Source organism: Zootermopsis nevadensis, unplaced genomic scaffold, assembly GCF_977971745.1.
Source record: "Zootermopsis nevadensis isolate Lab colony 2312 unplaced genomic scaffold, Znev_1.0 Znev_ptg000017l, whole genome shotgun sequence".
NCBI classification, from domain to species: domain Eukaryota; kingdom Metazoa; phylum Arthropoda; class Insecta; order Blattodea; family Termopsidae; genus Zootermopsis; species Zootermopsis nevadensis.
This window is the reverse complement of record NW_028259149.1, coordinates 10,241,712-10,256,295: the sequence shown is the minus strand read 5'-3', so window position 1 is coordinate 10,256,295 and position 14,584 is coordinate 10,241,712. Positions and strand designations below refer to the sequence as shown.

At 32.9% G+C, this 14,584-nt stretch overlaps 1 protein-coding gene across 3 annotated transcripts in view; it reads right to left on the bottom strand.

The window, feature by feature from the left end:
- The window catches only part of na (sodium leak channel non-selective protein na), a 30,562-nt gene that overhangs the window by 13,283 nt on the left and 2,695 nt on the right, over positions 1–14,584 (bottom strand). For all 3 annotated transcript variants that reach the window (XM_087350375.1, XM_087350374.1, XM_087350376.1), the window contains exons 4-18: positions 13,964–14,149; positions 13,245–13,468; positions 12,370–12,498; positions 11,323–11,468; positions 10,382–10,629; positions 9,760–9,981; positions 8,325–8,492; positions 7,517–7,708; positions 6,548–6,685; positions 5,857–6,063; positions 4,984–5,180; positions 4,427–4,549; positions 3,540–3,713; positions 2,318–2,497; positions 1,247–1,499 (exon numbers count right to left, since the gene is read on the bottom strand). In XM_087350375.1, coding sequence (XP_087206501.1) covers positions 1,247–1,499; positions 2,318–2,497; positions 3,540–3,713; positions 4,427–4,549; positions 4,984–5,180; positions 5,857–6,063; positions 6,548–6,685; positions 7,517–7,708; positions 8,325–8,492; positions 9,760–9,981; positions 10,382–10,629; positions 11,323–11,468; positions 12,370–12,498; positions 13,245–13,468; positions 13,964–14,149 — 2,787 coding nt within the window. The remainder of the gene's footprint in view (positions 1–1,246; positions 1,500–2,317; positions 2,498–3,539; positions 3,714–4,426; positions 4,550–4,983; positions 5,181–5,856; positions 6,064–6,547; positions 6,686–7,516; positions 7,709–8,324; positions 8,493–9,759; positions 9,982–10,381; positions 10,630–11,322; positions 11,469–12,369; positions 12,499–13,244; positions 13,469–13,963; positions 14,150–14,584) is intronic.

Below are 14,584 nucleotides of genomic sequence, written 5' to 3'. Positions count from 1 at the left end.
ATGTCTGATTTAAAGTTGTGTAATAAAACACATTACTTGCCAATTTTCGAAGCAGGGACGTGAGCACAGACTAAAAAAGGTGTGAGCAGATTACAATATACATAAATTAATTCACTAAAGAGTATTAACAAACAAATAAGAACCAGAACATTAGGCAATATATGAAAGTACACCTATTCCTCAATCTTTGAAGTTCTGATTTAAAAATTTTTGCTGCAACAAAACACGTAAATTCATACCTATTTTTCAATTTAAAAGCATTATTTTCACAACAACAAAGATTAAATTAATTTCTTATAAATGGTTTTTTATGATTATTATATATGCATCAATAAAGGTTTTAATATAAACAACTGGTTATTCTTTGTTTATGTAAGTTCTGATGTTTATATTGCAAACACAGTAAAATCTGTACAATGTAAATATTTCATCTAACACTTCAGTAGTAATCTACAGGATTAAACAGATAATAACTATCACAAACAAGTAATATTGTTCTTATGTTTATAACTATATAGTATTCTAATGTGCAGGGAAAATATTGGGCTACTTTTCTTACAGTCACAATTCTTTACATTATAATTAAAGGTAATTTAATTTTTGATTTATAAATTTACATCTTGTGAACAGTTTTCATCAAATAAATTATATTTGTAAGTCAAGGTATGGGTATATGATACATGACTGTTGGGTGAAGAACTTCTGGCTGTTTAGAAATGTAATGGTGGCTTCTCATGTTCATGATATTCCCACTTTTCAATAAATCAACATCAACACATAAAGAATGTAGAAACTGGCATATAACTTCATACAGCTGCTCAAACTATTTCACATCTCCTCTTGCAAGTTCATTTTAATAACATACCCATATTATCATCCTGAGAAAGAACCTCTATCTACTTGACATAATTTCACCGAAGAATAATTATTTATACTGTAACCTAGCCAGGACAACAACAAATAAAATCACTTCTGAAAGAACATGGCTGAGAATTAAGAATTACTCTGGTAGCCAAACTTCACCCAGCCTCCTGTCCAATGGGTACCAGGGTCCTTTCCCTGAGGTAAAGCATGGCCAGGGCATGACACTTTCCACTCACACCTACCTAATGCAAAGGTTAAGAATGAGTTTGGGCTATACCATCTCTCTCCCCAAAATATCCATTCTAAGGTACTTGGTTTAGAGTGAAAGTCTATGTAGGTTTCATTTTATCAGTTTCATCCAGTTACTTATAAATAAATTTACCACATAAATAAATACATCCAAAACTGATGCTACATCTTTAATGTAGGCTTTAGGAGTGAAGAACAGGCCATCTGCAAGAATCTTCAATGCCAGTTCAAGACTCATGAAGATAACAAAACCATACTCGGCTATTTGCAGGGCTGGAGTCTCCATCACTCGATAGCTTGGCGTCTCAAACATCATAGAGATGCAAGACAGTGTGGTCACACAGATCATGACCCAGTCCAAATATGTCACAAGACCAAGGAAGTTGCTGGAAGAAATTAAACCTTTCATTTGTAAGGCTCTGAACCCTAAAGAATGAAGATTCAATATACTGTTATATTTTCAATAAACATAAACATTAAATATAATAAATTTCTTCAACACAAGACTTCAAATTCATAAACATTTCTTGTAACTTTTCTGTTATTAAATTTCTACATTGCCTTTGTGCTGGCTCTTTCACTTCATAATTAGAAAAATGCAGACACTATAGCATCTAAAATTTCTCCAAAGAACAACAAATACCAACATTTGACACATATCCTAAAACCAACCAAATAATAGTAGAAGTGCATAACAGTAAACACAGACTCTGTTTACAGAACTTTGAAGTAAAAATGCATCATAATGTGCATCATGTTTCTACCATTAATGAATAAGCCTTGTTTTATCAATGAGATATCACAGATATTTCAAGTATTTCAGCAATACTAGTATTCTCCTAGATGGTTTGTAAGAGCATAAATATAAAAACTGAAGTGTAAATATACTAAGACACTGAAATGTGGAATGACTGATATTTTATTTCACAGAAAATGAAAAAGTGCATGTAGACAGTGATTCCAGTCTTCACAAAAATAACTGTCTGATTAAAAGAAAATGAGACTATACTTCAGCAATGATGAGAAAAATTGGTAATAATATTGATGTAAATGGTATTAAATTTTTCCTGGACATGTCTCTAGAATCCAGGCTATAAATTATACAGGTATTAGGATTAGTTTAGGAGCTATTTTCTTATGAAAAGCTTTCTTTCTTAAAAGTGGCTAGTCCTCAAAGAAAACTTTGTTCTACTTAACTACTTACTGCATTCTTTTGTATTGCACTTTTCTTTCTTTGCCTGTCAGAGGGTCCTTAAGTCTGGCATCATAGCGAGCATACACAATCAGCTGACAGACTTTACGAAACTTGCTTTCGCGTGGTACAGCAAATAGAGGAGTATCAAAGAAGGGGTGATTCTCTCTCAGATCTTCTTCTCTCTGATTCCTAAAGACAGTAAATTAACTTTTTCACTACAGGCAGATCTGAATAGGACTATGGTAGATCTGAAACTTTATCTCATATGTTAAAAACTTCACTTACTTTTATCCACCAAACCTGGCACCTGTGTAATGCATTCTAAAATTAAAAATAGTATCATGTGGTCTCGCATTTTTGTGGCTTGAAATAAGGCTTTCAGAACCAGAATCGCACAAACCCATGTATGGATCTATACAGGTTAGGCCACTGTCCCTTTTTCAATGCAGTCATTTACATAATTAGTCAAATGGATTTATACTTAGGAAACTATTAGTTTATATTCTTCATAGCTTAAGAAAATTGGTAAATACTATTTTATTTTATAATTCTCTGAACTTTCAAGCATTTAAAGGCCACTTCATCTGTGATGTATAGGGAATTTAAATATCCATAAGATAAAGCTTAAATAAGAAACTACCCTTTGACCAAGCTTTCTGTACCACAGACAACTTTTCTTCTAACATACTAAAATGTGGTAAAATCACATTTACAATTTTAAAACCTGGAAGAAAACCTGGGATAAAAGCACCCATGCACAAGTGCTTTAAACAAAATGGCAAAGGATTAAAACTGAAATTACATTTAAACCTACCAAACACAAGTCACTATAAAACACAATTTGTTTGTCTCCATTTTCATCATCTGTATACATTCTGCATAAAACCTCACTTTCTAGCATCAAAATGTAAAAGTTATATAGTGAAGAAACAACCTTACAAACTCTGGGTATTAAGAGTTTCAGTCACTTTTATATATGATTGACAGTACAAGTTATTCCTCATATTTCCTAAAGAATTTAATTCTACAGACTTCTTGTAGAGATAATGAAACAGCAATGACTGAAATACAAAATAAAAGCTTACAATAACTGGCAGAATGTAGCAAAAACATAATTATTCAGTAAAACATACATTTGTGACTAGCTGAGCACACCATCAACTCCCCAAGACTTTTCTCCATGGAGTCAGTTACTCAAATTCATGAAAACCTTATCTACATTTAATACTACCTTCGCATTTCCGCTTGTTGTCTCTTAGCTTGCAGTAGTTTGATATCAAGATCCTGGGGCCTACTTCGGGATGAACTCACTCTGTTCATTGCACCAATGTCTCCATTTTCCATCAAATGCTCATATGTCTGTTTTAACTTGATTGAACCGCTCCGCACACTACGTCGAATAGACCTGTAATAACAAGCTGCATGGTTTGTATACCTAAAACAGTATTATTTATCCTTGCGGAAGTGTTCTTTTCTTGATGTGGAAGAATTACTCCCGTAAACTCACTGATTACACAATAATATCTGTACTATCCTCAACATTCTCTTCACAGGGTCTCCTTGTTCTTCCTCTTACTATCCTTACTTATCCTGTGTGCACAATAAAGTTCATATTAAATATTCTACATTATCAAAGTGTTTAAATTATTAAATCTGTATTTAAATAAATGGGAACAATTTCTTCTTTCTCTGTGCCAATATTTTTCCTGCATCAGAGTAAAACATACACAATACATACGGCAGTGTCTCGCAACATTTGTTCACCTATGGCGCATTTTAATTTGTCAAAGACACATGACAGCACACCATAATTTTGCCTCACAAAAAGGGGTTATGAAACTATACATGGCCATAAATACATATCTACATACAAATCCTTGCCCTTTAAGAATACAGGCATATAAAAACAAAACATAACACATTATATAAAACCAATGATAATGAAATTGTGTGTGCTTTTACAAATTCTAATTATGAGAGACAAGTTATCACCTTTATCTACCTACAATGGATAAATATATTTTCTTATAAAAATTCATAGCATACCTTCTGACAGCATACTAGTTTTGCAGCACCAACATATGGTAATATCTTGATATTTCAATTACAAAAACTTACTTCTTCTGATCAATTCGCAGTTGTTTTGCACTACTGATGGTTCCCTGGGGCTTCAGTGGACCCTTCCCTGGTACTGGTATCATTGCAGAATCTCCCAGCATCAGGCGCTGATTATTAGAATCACTATCAAATATAAATATCAATTGACAGAACTGTATGTAAATAGTATAGGGAAATATTAAACCAGTCTTAATTTATAATTTATGATGGAAAGAATGAGTACAGACAAATTCTTTAAATTTTCATGACTATTCACACTGATGAATACTCTTTCCAATCCAAACATACCAAAATAAAATGTTGAAAAAGGTTATTTCAACATCAAAAAAAATTACTGGTCAACTAAATAACTGGATGATGGAATAACCCACTTGGTCACTTTGTCACTGACAGCTAGCCAACTACCTTCCTAACAAAACAAACAACTTAACTAAAGTACATATGGCACACAAGTATCATAAACTCAAGCTCCTTTATCCATATTCCTGTTACATGTGCACTTACATCTACAAACATTGATCCCAACACAATTCACAAATTCTATGCCTGCTCCTTACTTGATTATGTACTGAATAGCAGCTTTTCTCAGATTTGTGCTGATATTTCGTACTTTTGGTGGATTAGTCAATATTTTTACTGGTTTCTGCTTGCGATATACAATCTTGGAATCAAACACTTCATTCACTTTCTTCACACCTTCAGTTTCATCATCTTCCACTTCATAAACAAACTGACGCATAAAGCTTTCTCGAACCTATAAAAATTACAATGTATTTCTGACAGTAAAATATAAAACTGAGTGAAATTGAAACAAGTGTCTACTGTCCCAAGATTTACAAAATGATACTGATTTTCAAGAAATGTAATAATGGATCAGTCTAAATTCATTACAGGACTTAACAGTCTGCTTTCAACTGGCATTTAGTTGCTGAAAGTTACTACAAAATACATACACAAAGAAGTTAACAGCAGATCTCATATATTATCCTACACATCCTATTGTCAGATACCCACGATAAAAAATTCTTACCTGAATTGCAGCAAGCAAATTTAATCTCCCCTTAACTTCACAGTCAAAGTAATCTGATTTGTCGCTGTCGGTCCCAAGAATTTTAACTCTGCCACATTTTCAAAGAATTTATTAGCCAAGTGAATATTACAATTATGTCCTGCAATCTGGTTACAAGACATTAACATATATTTAGTTTTCTCTGCAAGGTCTGAACTATCTACTAGCAACAGCTTCTATAACCATAACTACTTCCTTCCAAATTCATCATTCACAATCACACTTTCAATACTATGTAACTTATATACTTGAGAAAGAATCATTAAACAAGTTAATGTATAAAATTCTTACAAGGTGGATTATACAAAGTAAAAGTTTAATTACAAGAAACAATTAAGTCCCTGTGCTGTGAACATATTACCTTTGGCAAGTTAAAATCAGATGGTACTTTATGCAGGCATGTCATCTGAGGACTATCAGGAAATTTCTCAAAGATGCGCAATCGAAAAGGTAATGTTTCTTTTATTTCTGCACTCTGTTCACGGAACTTGAGTTGCTTCAATTTCTTGATATCCTCATCCAGCTCCAAGTTGTCAAGAATGACAGCCACAAACAAGCTTAACACAATCTGCAAACACATTTGAGTGAATTTCAATGGCTTAACATAATGAAGGTAAGAATATGGCTTCCTGCTACTGCATCTCTCACAACACCAAGTGGAAGTGTGGGAACTGTTTTAAACAACATGCCAGATTTCAAATCATGTAGTTCATTACTCTATTAAAACTTTCATGTTACCAGTAGGTTTCTTGACAAATAAAAAACTACTTCAATAAGTTGGACAAAAACAATGGAGAGTGTTTCACAAGATACAACTCTCTCAGACACTACTAGACAGGTCACAACACGAACACTGAAATATGAATAAAATCTGCAAGATAGTCTGTATGCTATATTAGTTTGAAAAATGCACATTCCCATGTGTAGTACTGCAAAGTAGCTGGCTGGTGCAGGCATATGCCAACCTGTCCTGGATATGAATGAATTTAATAAAGTTTTAATAATGCTATTAACAAATTTTCTTCAATCATTAACATTTTCATAATTCTCACCAATGTAACAAACAGATGATACAGAATAAAGTAAACTGCCACAAGAGGTGCTAACGTCTCTCGTGTCCGCAGCATGGTCTCATCCATTACTTCCACCCAGGCCTCCTGTGTCAGGATTTGGAACATAGACATAAATGCCTACAAGATAAAAAATCAAAGGAAACATCAGTCCTTTATTTCATTATGTCATACTTACAGTAGAAGAAATCATGGGAATACCATCAATGATGCAAATTCAAAAAGTATCTGCAACCAAAAATATGGTTCATTCTAGAATTAAGAAAAAGAAATATTCTGCAACTACTTATTCAATCAAAAAACTGTTACTGTGTTATTAGTTTTAAACAATATCAATTAAGAAACACATAAAACATCCAACCACTGATTTATATATTTTTGAAATATGACTAACCTTGAGGAAACAATAAGTTACAGAATGTTTAGGCTCCCAGGAAAATATGGATCTAAGAAGGATGAAGAAAATGGGGAATCAGGATAGGTCTTAATGGAGAACTTCATGATTTAATAAGTCAGCTATTACTGACTGGACAGCAAAATTAAGAAATTTACAATTGGCTGAGCACATAGCTAGGATAAGGAAAAAAGACATCCATACAGAATTCTGATGGAATATAGTCACATGAAACACTAAGGGGGAGAATGAGTGAAAATACTGAAATGCAAGCTTAAGAAATTGGTTTTGAGAATGGGAAATGGATGGAACTGATTCAGGTCATGTGAAATGACACTATGGTACTAACAGTGTTGAACCTTTGGGTTTCACTAACACAGATGTAGTTGAAAAGTATAAAATTTATATATTTACATTACTTACCTTACTGGGTATATAAATAAATAAACTTTACAACTGTCACAAAAGTAAATATCTGCAATATAAAGCTTAAACAGGTCTCTCATTTTCACTAGCACAGACTGACAACACCTAAACATTAAGAAATTTATATTCACCTCTGGGAAGCTCTCAAACTTCGTGAAATCACAAAGAAAACAGAACAACTGCATTGAGATACTGGATGAGATGATAAGCAGGCACATGGTGAATATAATCAAACTGCCAAGCTTCTTTCCTGGACCAAAAATCTTGTACACAAAATCTTCCAGCATTGGTGAAGCTTTGATGAGTCGCACTACTCGTAAAACCTGAAATTGTAACACAGATATTTATGAAAAAATCCAACACATCAGAAACAAGCCAAGGCAAGCAAATAAATTGCCAACAAGTGGAATAAGTGAGAGAACATATACAAAAGAGGACAGTGAAAGACTAAACATATATGTATGTATATATGTAAAGAAACATTAAGAAAGCTTTGTCAGAGGATAATCTACCACAATAAAAATATCAGTGGAGGATACTCATGACTAAAATTAATTACACGAAAGTTTACAGAAAATAAGAAACATTACTTCTATGTAGAAATTAACTGTGCTCACACTGAATTTTATACATGAAACATATACAGTCTTACAGTACATAATATTCAGCAATGTTGGTTACAAGTCAAACTACATACTACATACAGTGAACAAAACTGTGACATAAGTCTTTCTCCATGGATTTACAAAGTGGCCCATTTCCTATAGTGGCATCTAAACTTCTAGATGATCATAAATTCTGGATTGGGATCAATATAACATAGTATGGGAGCTCTTTACAAAATAAATGCTGAAATGATAACAATGTATTTGATAAAACTGTAAATATGAAAGGACATTGGTTTGGTACATACCATGAGTTACATGGAAACATTAATACCTGGAAATAGGTGAGTCCTGATAAGTATAGGGTTGGAATTATGTGAAGTGTTGTCCCAATGGCCAACAGCAATTCAAATTTATGTATAGAATGTTTGTAGTAGCCACGAAAACCCAAACACCATATCTTAAACAAAGTTTCCAAGTCCAAGAACACTGTAAATGCTACCTGAAATGGAAAAAATGACCCAACTGCTTTTATTAAAGGAACAATTATTCCTAATGAATGTTACTCACACACACATACAACACACACTTCTGGGTGCTGAAAGATTACAACTTACAAATAATATTAATAACAATAACACCAATACACATGGTGGTGGTGGTGATTGTGATGATATAATAATAACAACAAATTTAAGTATTCAACAACAGGAAATCACTAAATACTGTGGCTGAGTGGTCTACTTCTACTTCATATTCAGGAGGGGGGCTCAGGTTCAAATCACAACCCAAAGACGAGCGGCTTTCCTTAGTCCCTCCAGGTAAATGAGATTATTTATTAAATTAGGCTATAAACACTTTGTTTTGAACCCTTTCCAATTTTTATTCATTAAACACTATATTTTGACACTATATTGTCTGAGCTATTGACAGCATCTTCAAATGAACCACAAATAAAAACAATAGAAAAGTCAATGACAGTCATTCATTTAAAAGAAGACAAATATCATAAAACCAGCACAGTATGATCCATAAAGTTGATGGGAAATAACTTTATTTTTTAATAGTAACATGATTTAGTAAACCATTATCACACGGAAGGGACACAATTTATACAATTTCTTTCTGCTATATTGCAGAGTGAAGCATATCACATATTGCTTCTTATACACAGTGCATCATAGTATACAATAATAAGACTACTGAAGAATAACAAAATACTTTCATGCAAATTATAGAATATGCAATACACAATGATCACTTCATTCACCAGTAACTTCACAAACTAGCAGTGTAAATGTTATCATGTATCACCAATCACTTGCCGCTTGAAGCTTTGGTATGAATCCCACCAAACATAATTTTCTTGCAGAATGTAACATGGCTGCCAAGTAAAGTCTATAATTACCTTTCAGTCTGGTATTAAATTATCAACAATTCACAAATAGTGAAGTGAAATTTGATATATAATTAATTTTGCATCATGCATTTTTTGTTTCTTAAAACTATAAAGATGATCATGATGCAAAATTCTGACAACCTTCCCTACAGCAGTGGAAAATTTGCATGTAAATACATCAGTGAACTGTATAATTATTAATCCATAACTCTTGTTAGCATCTATATGTGTTATGTTACTTCCAGAACTCCTTGTAAAACATAATAGATTTTAACCTTTCGATCTCCAGCCTGGATCACATTGATCAGAACAACAATAAGATATGACAATAAAGAGGCACAAAAACCAGAGAAGTAAATATTCTACTTACCTCAATATAATAATACTTTTCATAAAAAACATTTCTTGGTCTTCCATCATGTTTGAAATTCATAGTCGCAGTAACAACCCCATTGGCCAGAATAACTCCCATTACAAGGAGGCGAAAGGAAGCTGAGCGTAATATCACATGACAGAATTTTGGAGCATTTCTTCCATGTTTGTTTTCATCCAATGTTACTAATTTCCAGCCCATGTCATTTCCTGTTAGTACCTTAAAAGTAGATTCCAAAGAGACACATGAACTCTTCTGTCACATAAACATCAGAATCTTATTTTATATGCTACAAATTCCAAACACAGTGATCATGTGACACTGTGAAGTTGTCTGACAACTATCAGAAAGTAAAAGTACTACTGGACTTTCGGGCACATAAATAAAACACCAATTTCTACATTTATTAATTTCTAGATTCTGTTGGCAAATAGTTTCACAGATAAACTCACACTCAGATGGACAGGTACAACTACCTCGTTATACATTCATATTAGCACTTTGAGAAAAAAATACTACTACTACTACTTAGTCTTTGTGTGACTTTGACCTTTCAGCTGATAAGTACCCTGCTTTGCTATGCCTTATTTCAGCTTTAGTTACACAATTTCACTGATACCTGTGATGCTGAACTATTTGTGATGTGCCCTCTCACACCCCACATCTGCTGGAACTGAACACGGATTTCATTGAAAGTCTCAGTGATGACAGCAATGAAGACATTCTTAACAAGCCATGCAAGGAAGAATATCATGGTGCTGAAGTAAAATGCTGCTCTCCAGCCGGGAAGGCTGTCAATGGCACGATACATGATAAACACCCAACCTTCCTGTGAGGCTGCCTGATACACTGTAAAAATGCTGGTTGCTGTAATGTAAAACAAAGTGCACCAAAAGAGAGGCAATATGAGTTTCTGCATTTCCCGAATTAAGTTTGTATATATGACTATAAGAAGATAAGACAAATACAAACAAGTGATTCTTCTAAAAACTGTACATAAAATTCTGTTTACAAGACCAACAAACAAAAAGAACAGAATCCTTTATTATGCAAGCATAAAATTAAAACTTTGCATTTGCTTTCTTTATAATTTAAAACTGCATTACAGTTTTGCATTAAAACTGTTCATTCATTTATCAAGCTGGTTAGTGATACATATTCCTTCATTACTTGCTTGAAGAGTACATGAATATACTACATTTATTTTTATTTTGATCAGTGGCCATATTTATTCATTATCTTAACAGATGATGTTCGCAATATTGATCACTGGCATTAAATTCCTTTTCATATGACTCATGAAGATATTATGATGCAGTTCAGCCTCTGAAACAAAAGTCATTCGACCAAAAACCAAAGAAATTCCAGTCTAGTACCAAAGGCTACCTTCTGTTTACATAACAGCATATGACTACAGTTTCCTACAGCAGAAGCTTCTCAGAACAATGCCAATATAACAGCCCACAGTCAGCCTAAGTTCAAACCAAAACTATGTGTTCTTCAATTATAAACCAAGTTACACATTATATGCTAATTCTTCATTTTAGATTTGATAGCTACCAAATTCATCAAATCCATTGAATCCCATAATATACCGAGACAGCTCCAATTTCAAACACTTCATTCCTTCAGGACATTGATAACCAGAATCTGGATCAACAGAGCAGAATGTATCTGGGATAGCTAGGCTGTTTATAGTTATGTAGCTGGAACATAACAAGAAACAAAGTCACAGTTATGCCAAAAAATAATGTAAAACTGAACAACTGAAAAATTAAACCAAATGAGGTAATCTACTTCAACAGAAAAGTACAGTGAAATCACCATTTGATGTGTGTAAAGGGGCACCAGATATTTAAAACTAAAATATCATAACACAGATAATTTAAAATTCAGACAATGGAGCTCAAACCACAAAAGTTCAACATAATACAAAGGAAAACTTTAAATTAATGAATGTTAACCACAGGGTAATAGTTATGTACACCACAACCTTATTATAACACAAATGTTTTAAAACAAATGAGGAAAAATGATCTTTCCAGTGGGTACCCAAATTATCCAAAATTGATCTAAATACATATCTTCAAGTCATTCTCCTAAATTCTAATTAAGAAAGGGTAGTATTTATTCTTTTTTCAAGTGAATATCATGGAGATATGAAAATAACTGCAACAATTCAACATTATTGATACATTTAGCATTATCTGAACCAAGAAGCTAAACATTTTCTCTCCAGTGCTTGTAAATGACAGCTTATTCCAACACATAGAACAGCAGACTATATTTTGTCTCTTTTCTTCAAAATGGTGAACAATGCTAAAATATATTCATACTATGTTCCATTTTAACTGTTACAAACCACTGACCTCAGAGAGACATATTACTTCAAGCTTCATATTCAAGTCTAAACACTTCTTTATCATTGAGATATACAGAGTTAAACAGTTCTAAACTTAAACAACATGAAGCACAATTGCAGAAAAATTTTCAGTTCCTGTTCACTAACCAAAGGACATAATATACAATGATAGAAGCCACTTCTTGTGAACAGCAATTAATTCTTGTGGACTATGATGATAAAAAATACACATATGGTGCACTTACTTGGGATCTGTATTGTTCAAAACACAATGGTTCTTCAGTTCACCAAAAAATTGCACTCCCAACAGTCCATATAAGGACATAAAGAATAAGAAAAATAATGTGACATTGTATATCTGTTGACTTGAACGCCTAACAAACAGAAATACATTATTAAAACAAGCACTCTGTATATTTTAATTACTAATAAATACACTTCTCATGCTCAATTTAACCAAATGACAATCAGGTTTTTCCCTCAACAGCCCAGTCTAAAGAATGTGTACTACAGCATATCAAACAATCAGTATAACTTAAATAGCATTCATGATGCAATTATTTACATCTTAGTATGGCATTTCTGACTCATTGCAGCACAAAAATCTCACAATTTAATCAGATTAATATAATTCCAACAGCAAATCAAGATGTTCTGGTGGGGGGAATATATCAGTGTAATTTGTTAAGTGGTCATAAGATGTAAAATACATGGCATTAATTCAGATATGTACTTTATGATAGTCATAGGAGGTTTATTAAAATTCACTGTAACATCAGAAACATACCAGGAAGCTCCACTATAACTGTCAAGGGGACAATGACAATATTAACCCTCAATCAGCACAAGTTTGTCCTTTTTCAGTCACTTACTTCTTGCATGAAAATAAAGTTTTGTCCAAACACCAAACTTTTACATAACAAAGAACAGTAAGACTGAAACTTGTTATATTTTATCAGCTGACTCCTGCCTTCAAAATAATGACTACATGTCTTTAAATTGTTTCAGAATACATTTTTTAAACACACAAATTTATAAAAGTGACTGGCTCAAAAGCACATAAAATTGCAATGAATGTCAACAATAATACATTACACTTGTAAATAAGGAATTTACTTACTTGAATATTTGATTAATTCTTGATTTTGGCATTGAGAATTTAAGGAAGACCCTAATGAACCTGATCATGATAAGTGGCCTAGGAGCTCTCAAGATGGAGAGATAACTGAACCTCGGTACAACGCCCAACATTTCAAACATTTGAAGAATCACAGACACCCACAAGAAGAATACCATGCTGGCATCAAACTGGCACCAGTGGTCCTTCAGATATGGTACTTCTCCCTACAAACAAAGCAAAGTTCTGCTGCTCCTGGTATTCACTTAATCAAATTCAGCTATACTGATATTTGATGTCAGACAATCCAGAAGTTATTCACCTATGGACTCAACTGCATAATTTTAATTGCAGTCCAGAACTGAAACCTGGAAGAAATATTTTCAGCATGGCATGGCAAAGACTTCCACCATGAATATTAAAAGTCACTCATAATGGTCATTCACACACCAAGTAGTTTGTCCATAGTTGTACAATGAGCAGCTTTGTTAAGAAAATTGATGAAGTTAAATTTCAGCTTTAAAACAGAGTTTATATTATAAAAAAATAAAATCCACATGATAACTATTAGTACAAACCCCTAACATAAAATGTCATTGAGGTTTGCAAGTGGTTTCACTGATCAAATAAGGGAGGACAGACAGACTCAACCCCCCAATAATGCATTTTATTCCCTTAGTCCAAAGAATATATTATATAAAAAAAGTATTCTTGTTATTTACCTTCAGTATCCCTCGAATGTGCATCTTTGCTATCATTTCAGCAGTGAAAAGAAATGTAACAATAAGATCACAACAGAATGTCACATACTGCAGAGGTGGGTGCTTCTCAAAAGTCTTTGGTGTGTTCAAACTGACTGATAGCAGGCTTACCAATGCACAGAATCTCATGAGGCGGCGCACCCAAAGCTGTAATATCATAACAGATCCCATTTGTAATGACAAATAAAATAGACTATATATAGAAAATAATAAAATTGTCAATAAAGAACTCCATTAGATTAATAGTACAATAGATAACACCAGGAACTTAATATTAAAATACAAATTCATAATAAAAAGAATCAAATGTAAACTATGGTCATATTTAGAATATAAATGCACAAAGAGTTACAGTCTAATGCTTAAACATACCTTTAAAAAACAGTAATAAAGGAAGACCCTTTTCACAGTGAAAACGTGATATTTGTTTTTGTTTTGCAATATAAGTATATGATGATTTACATGACAAAAATGATAAATGACATACGTATATTTAATTTTTAACAAATGCAACTTCTTATTAAAAAAATTATACCTGAATAACATTTATTATTCTGGTATACAATTCAAATTACACCTCTC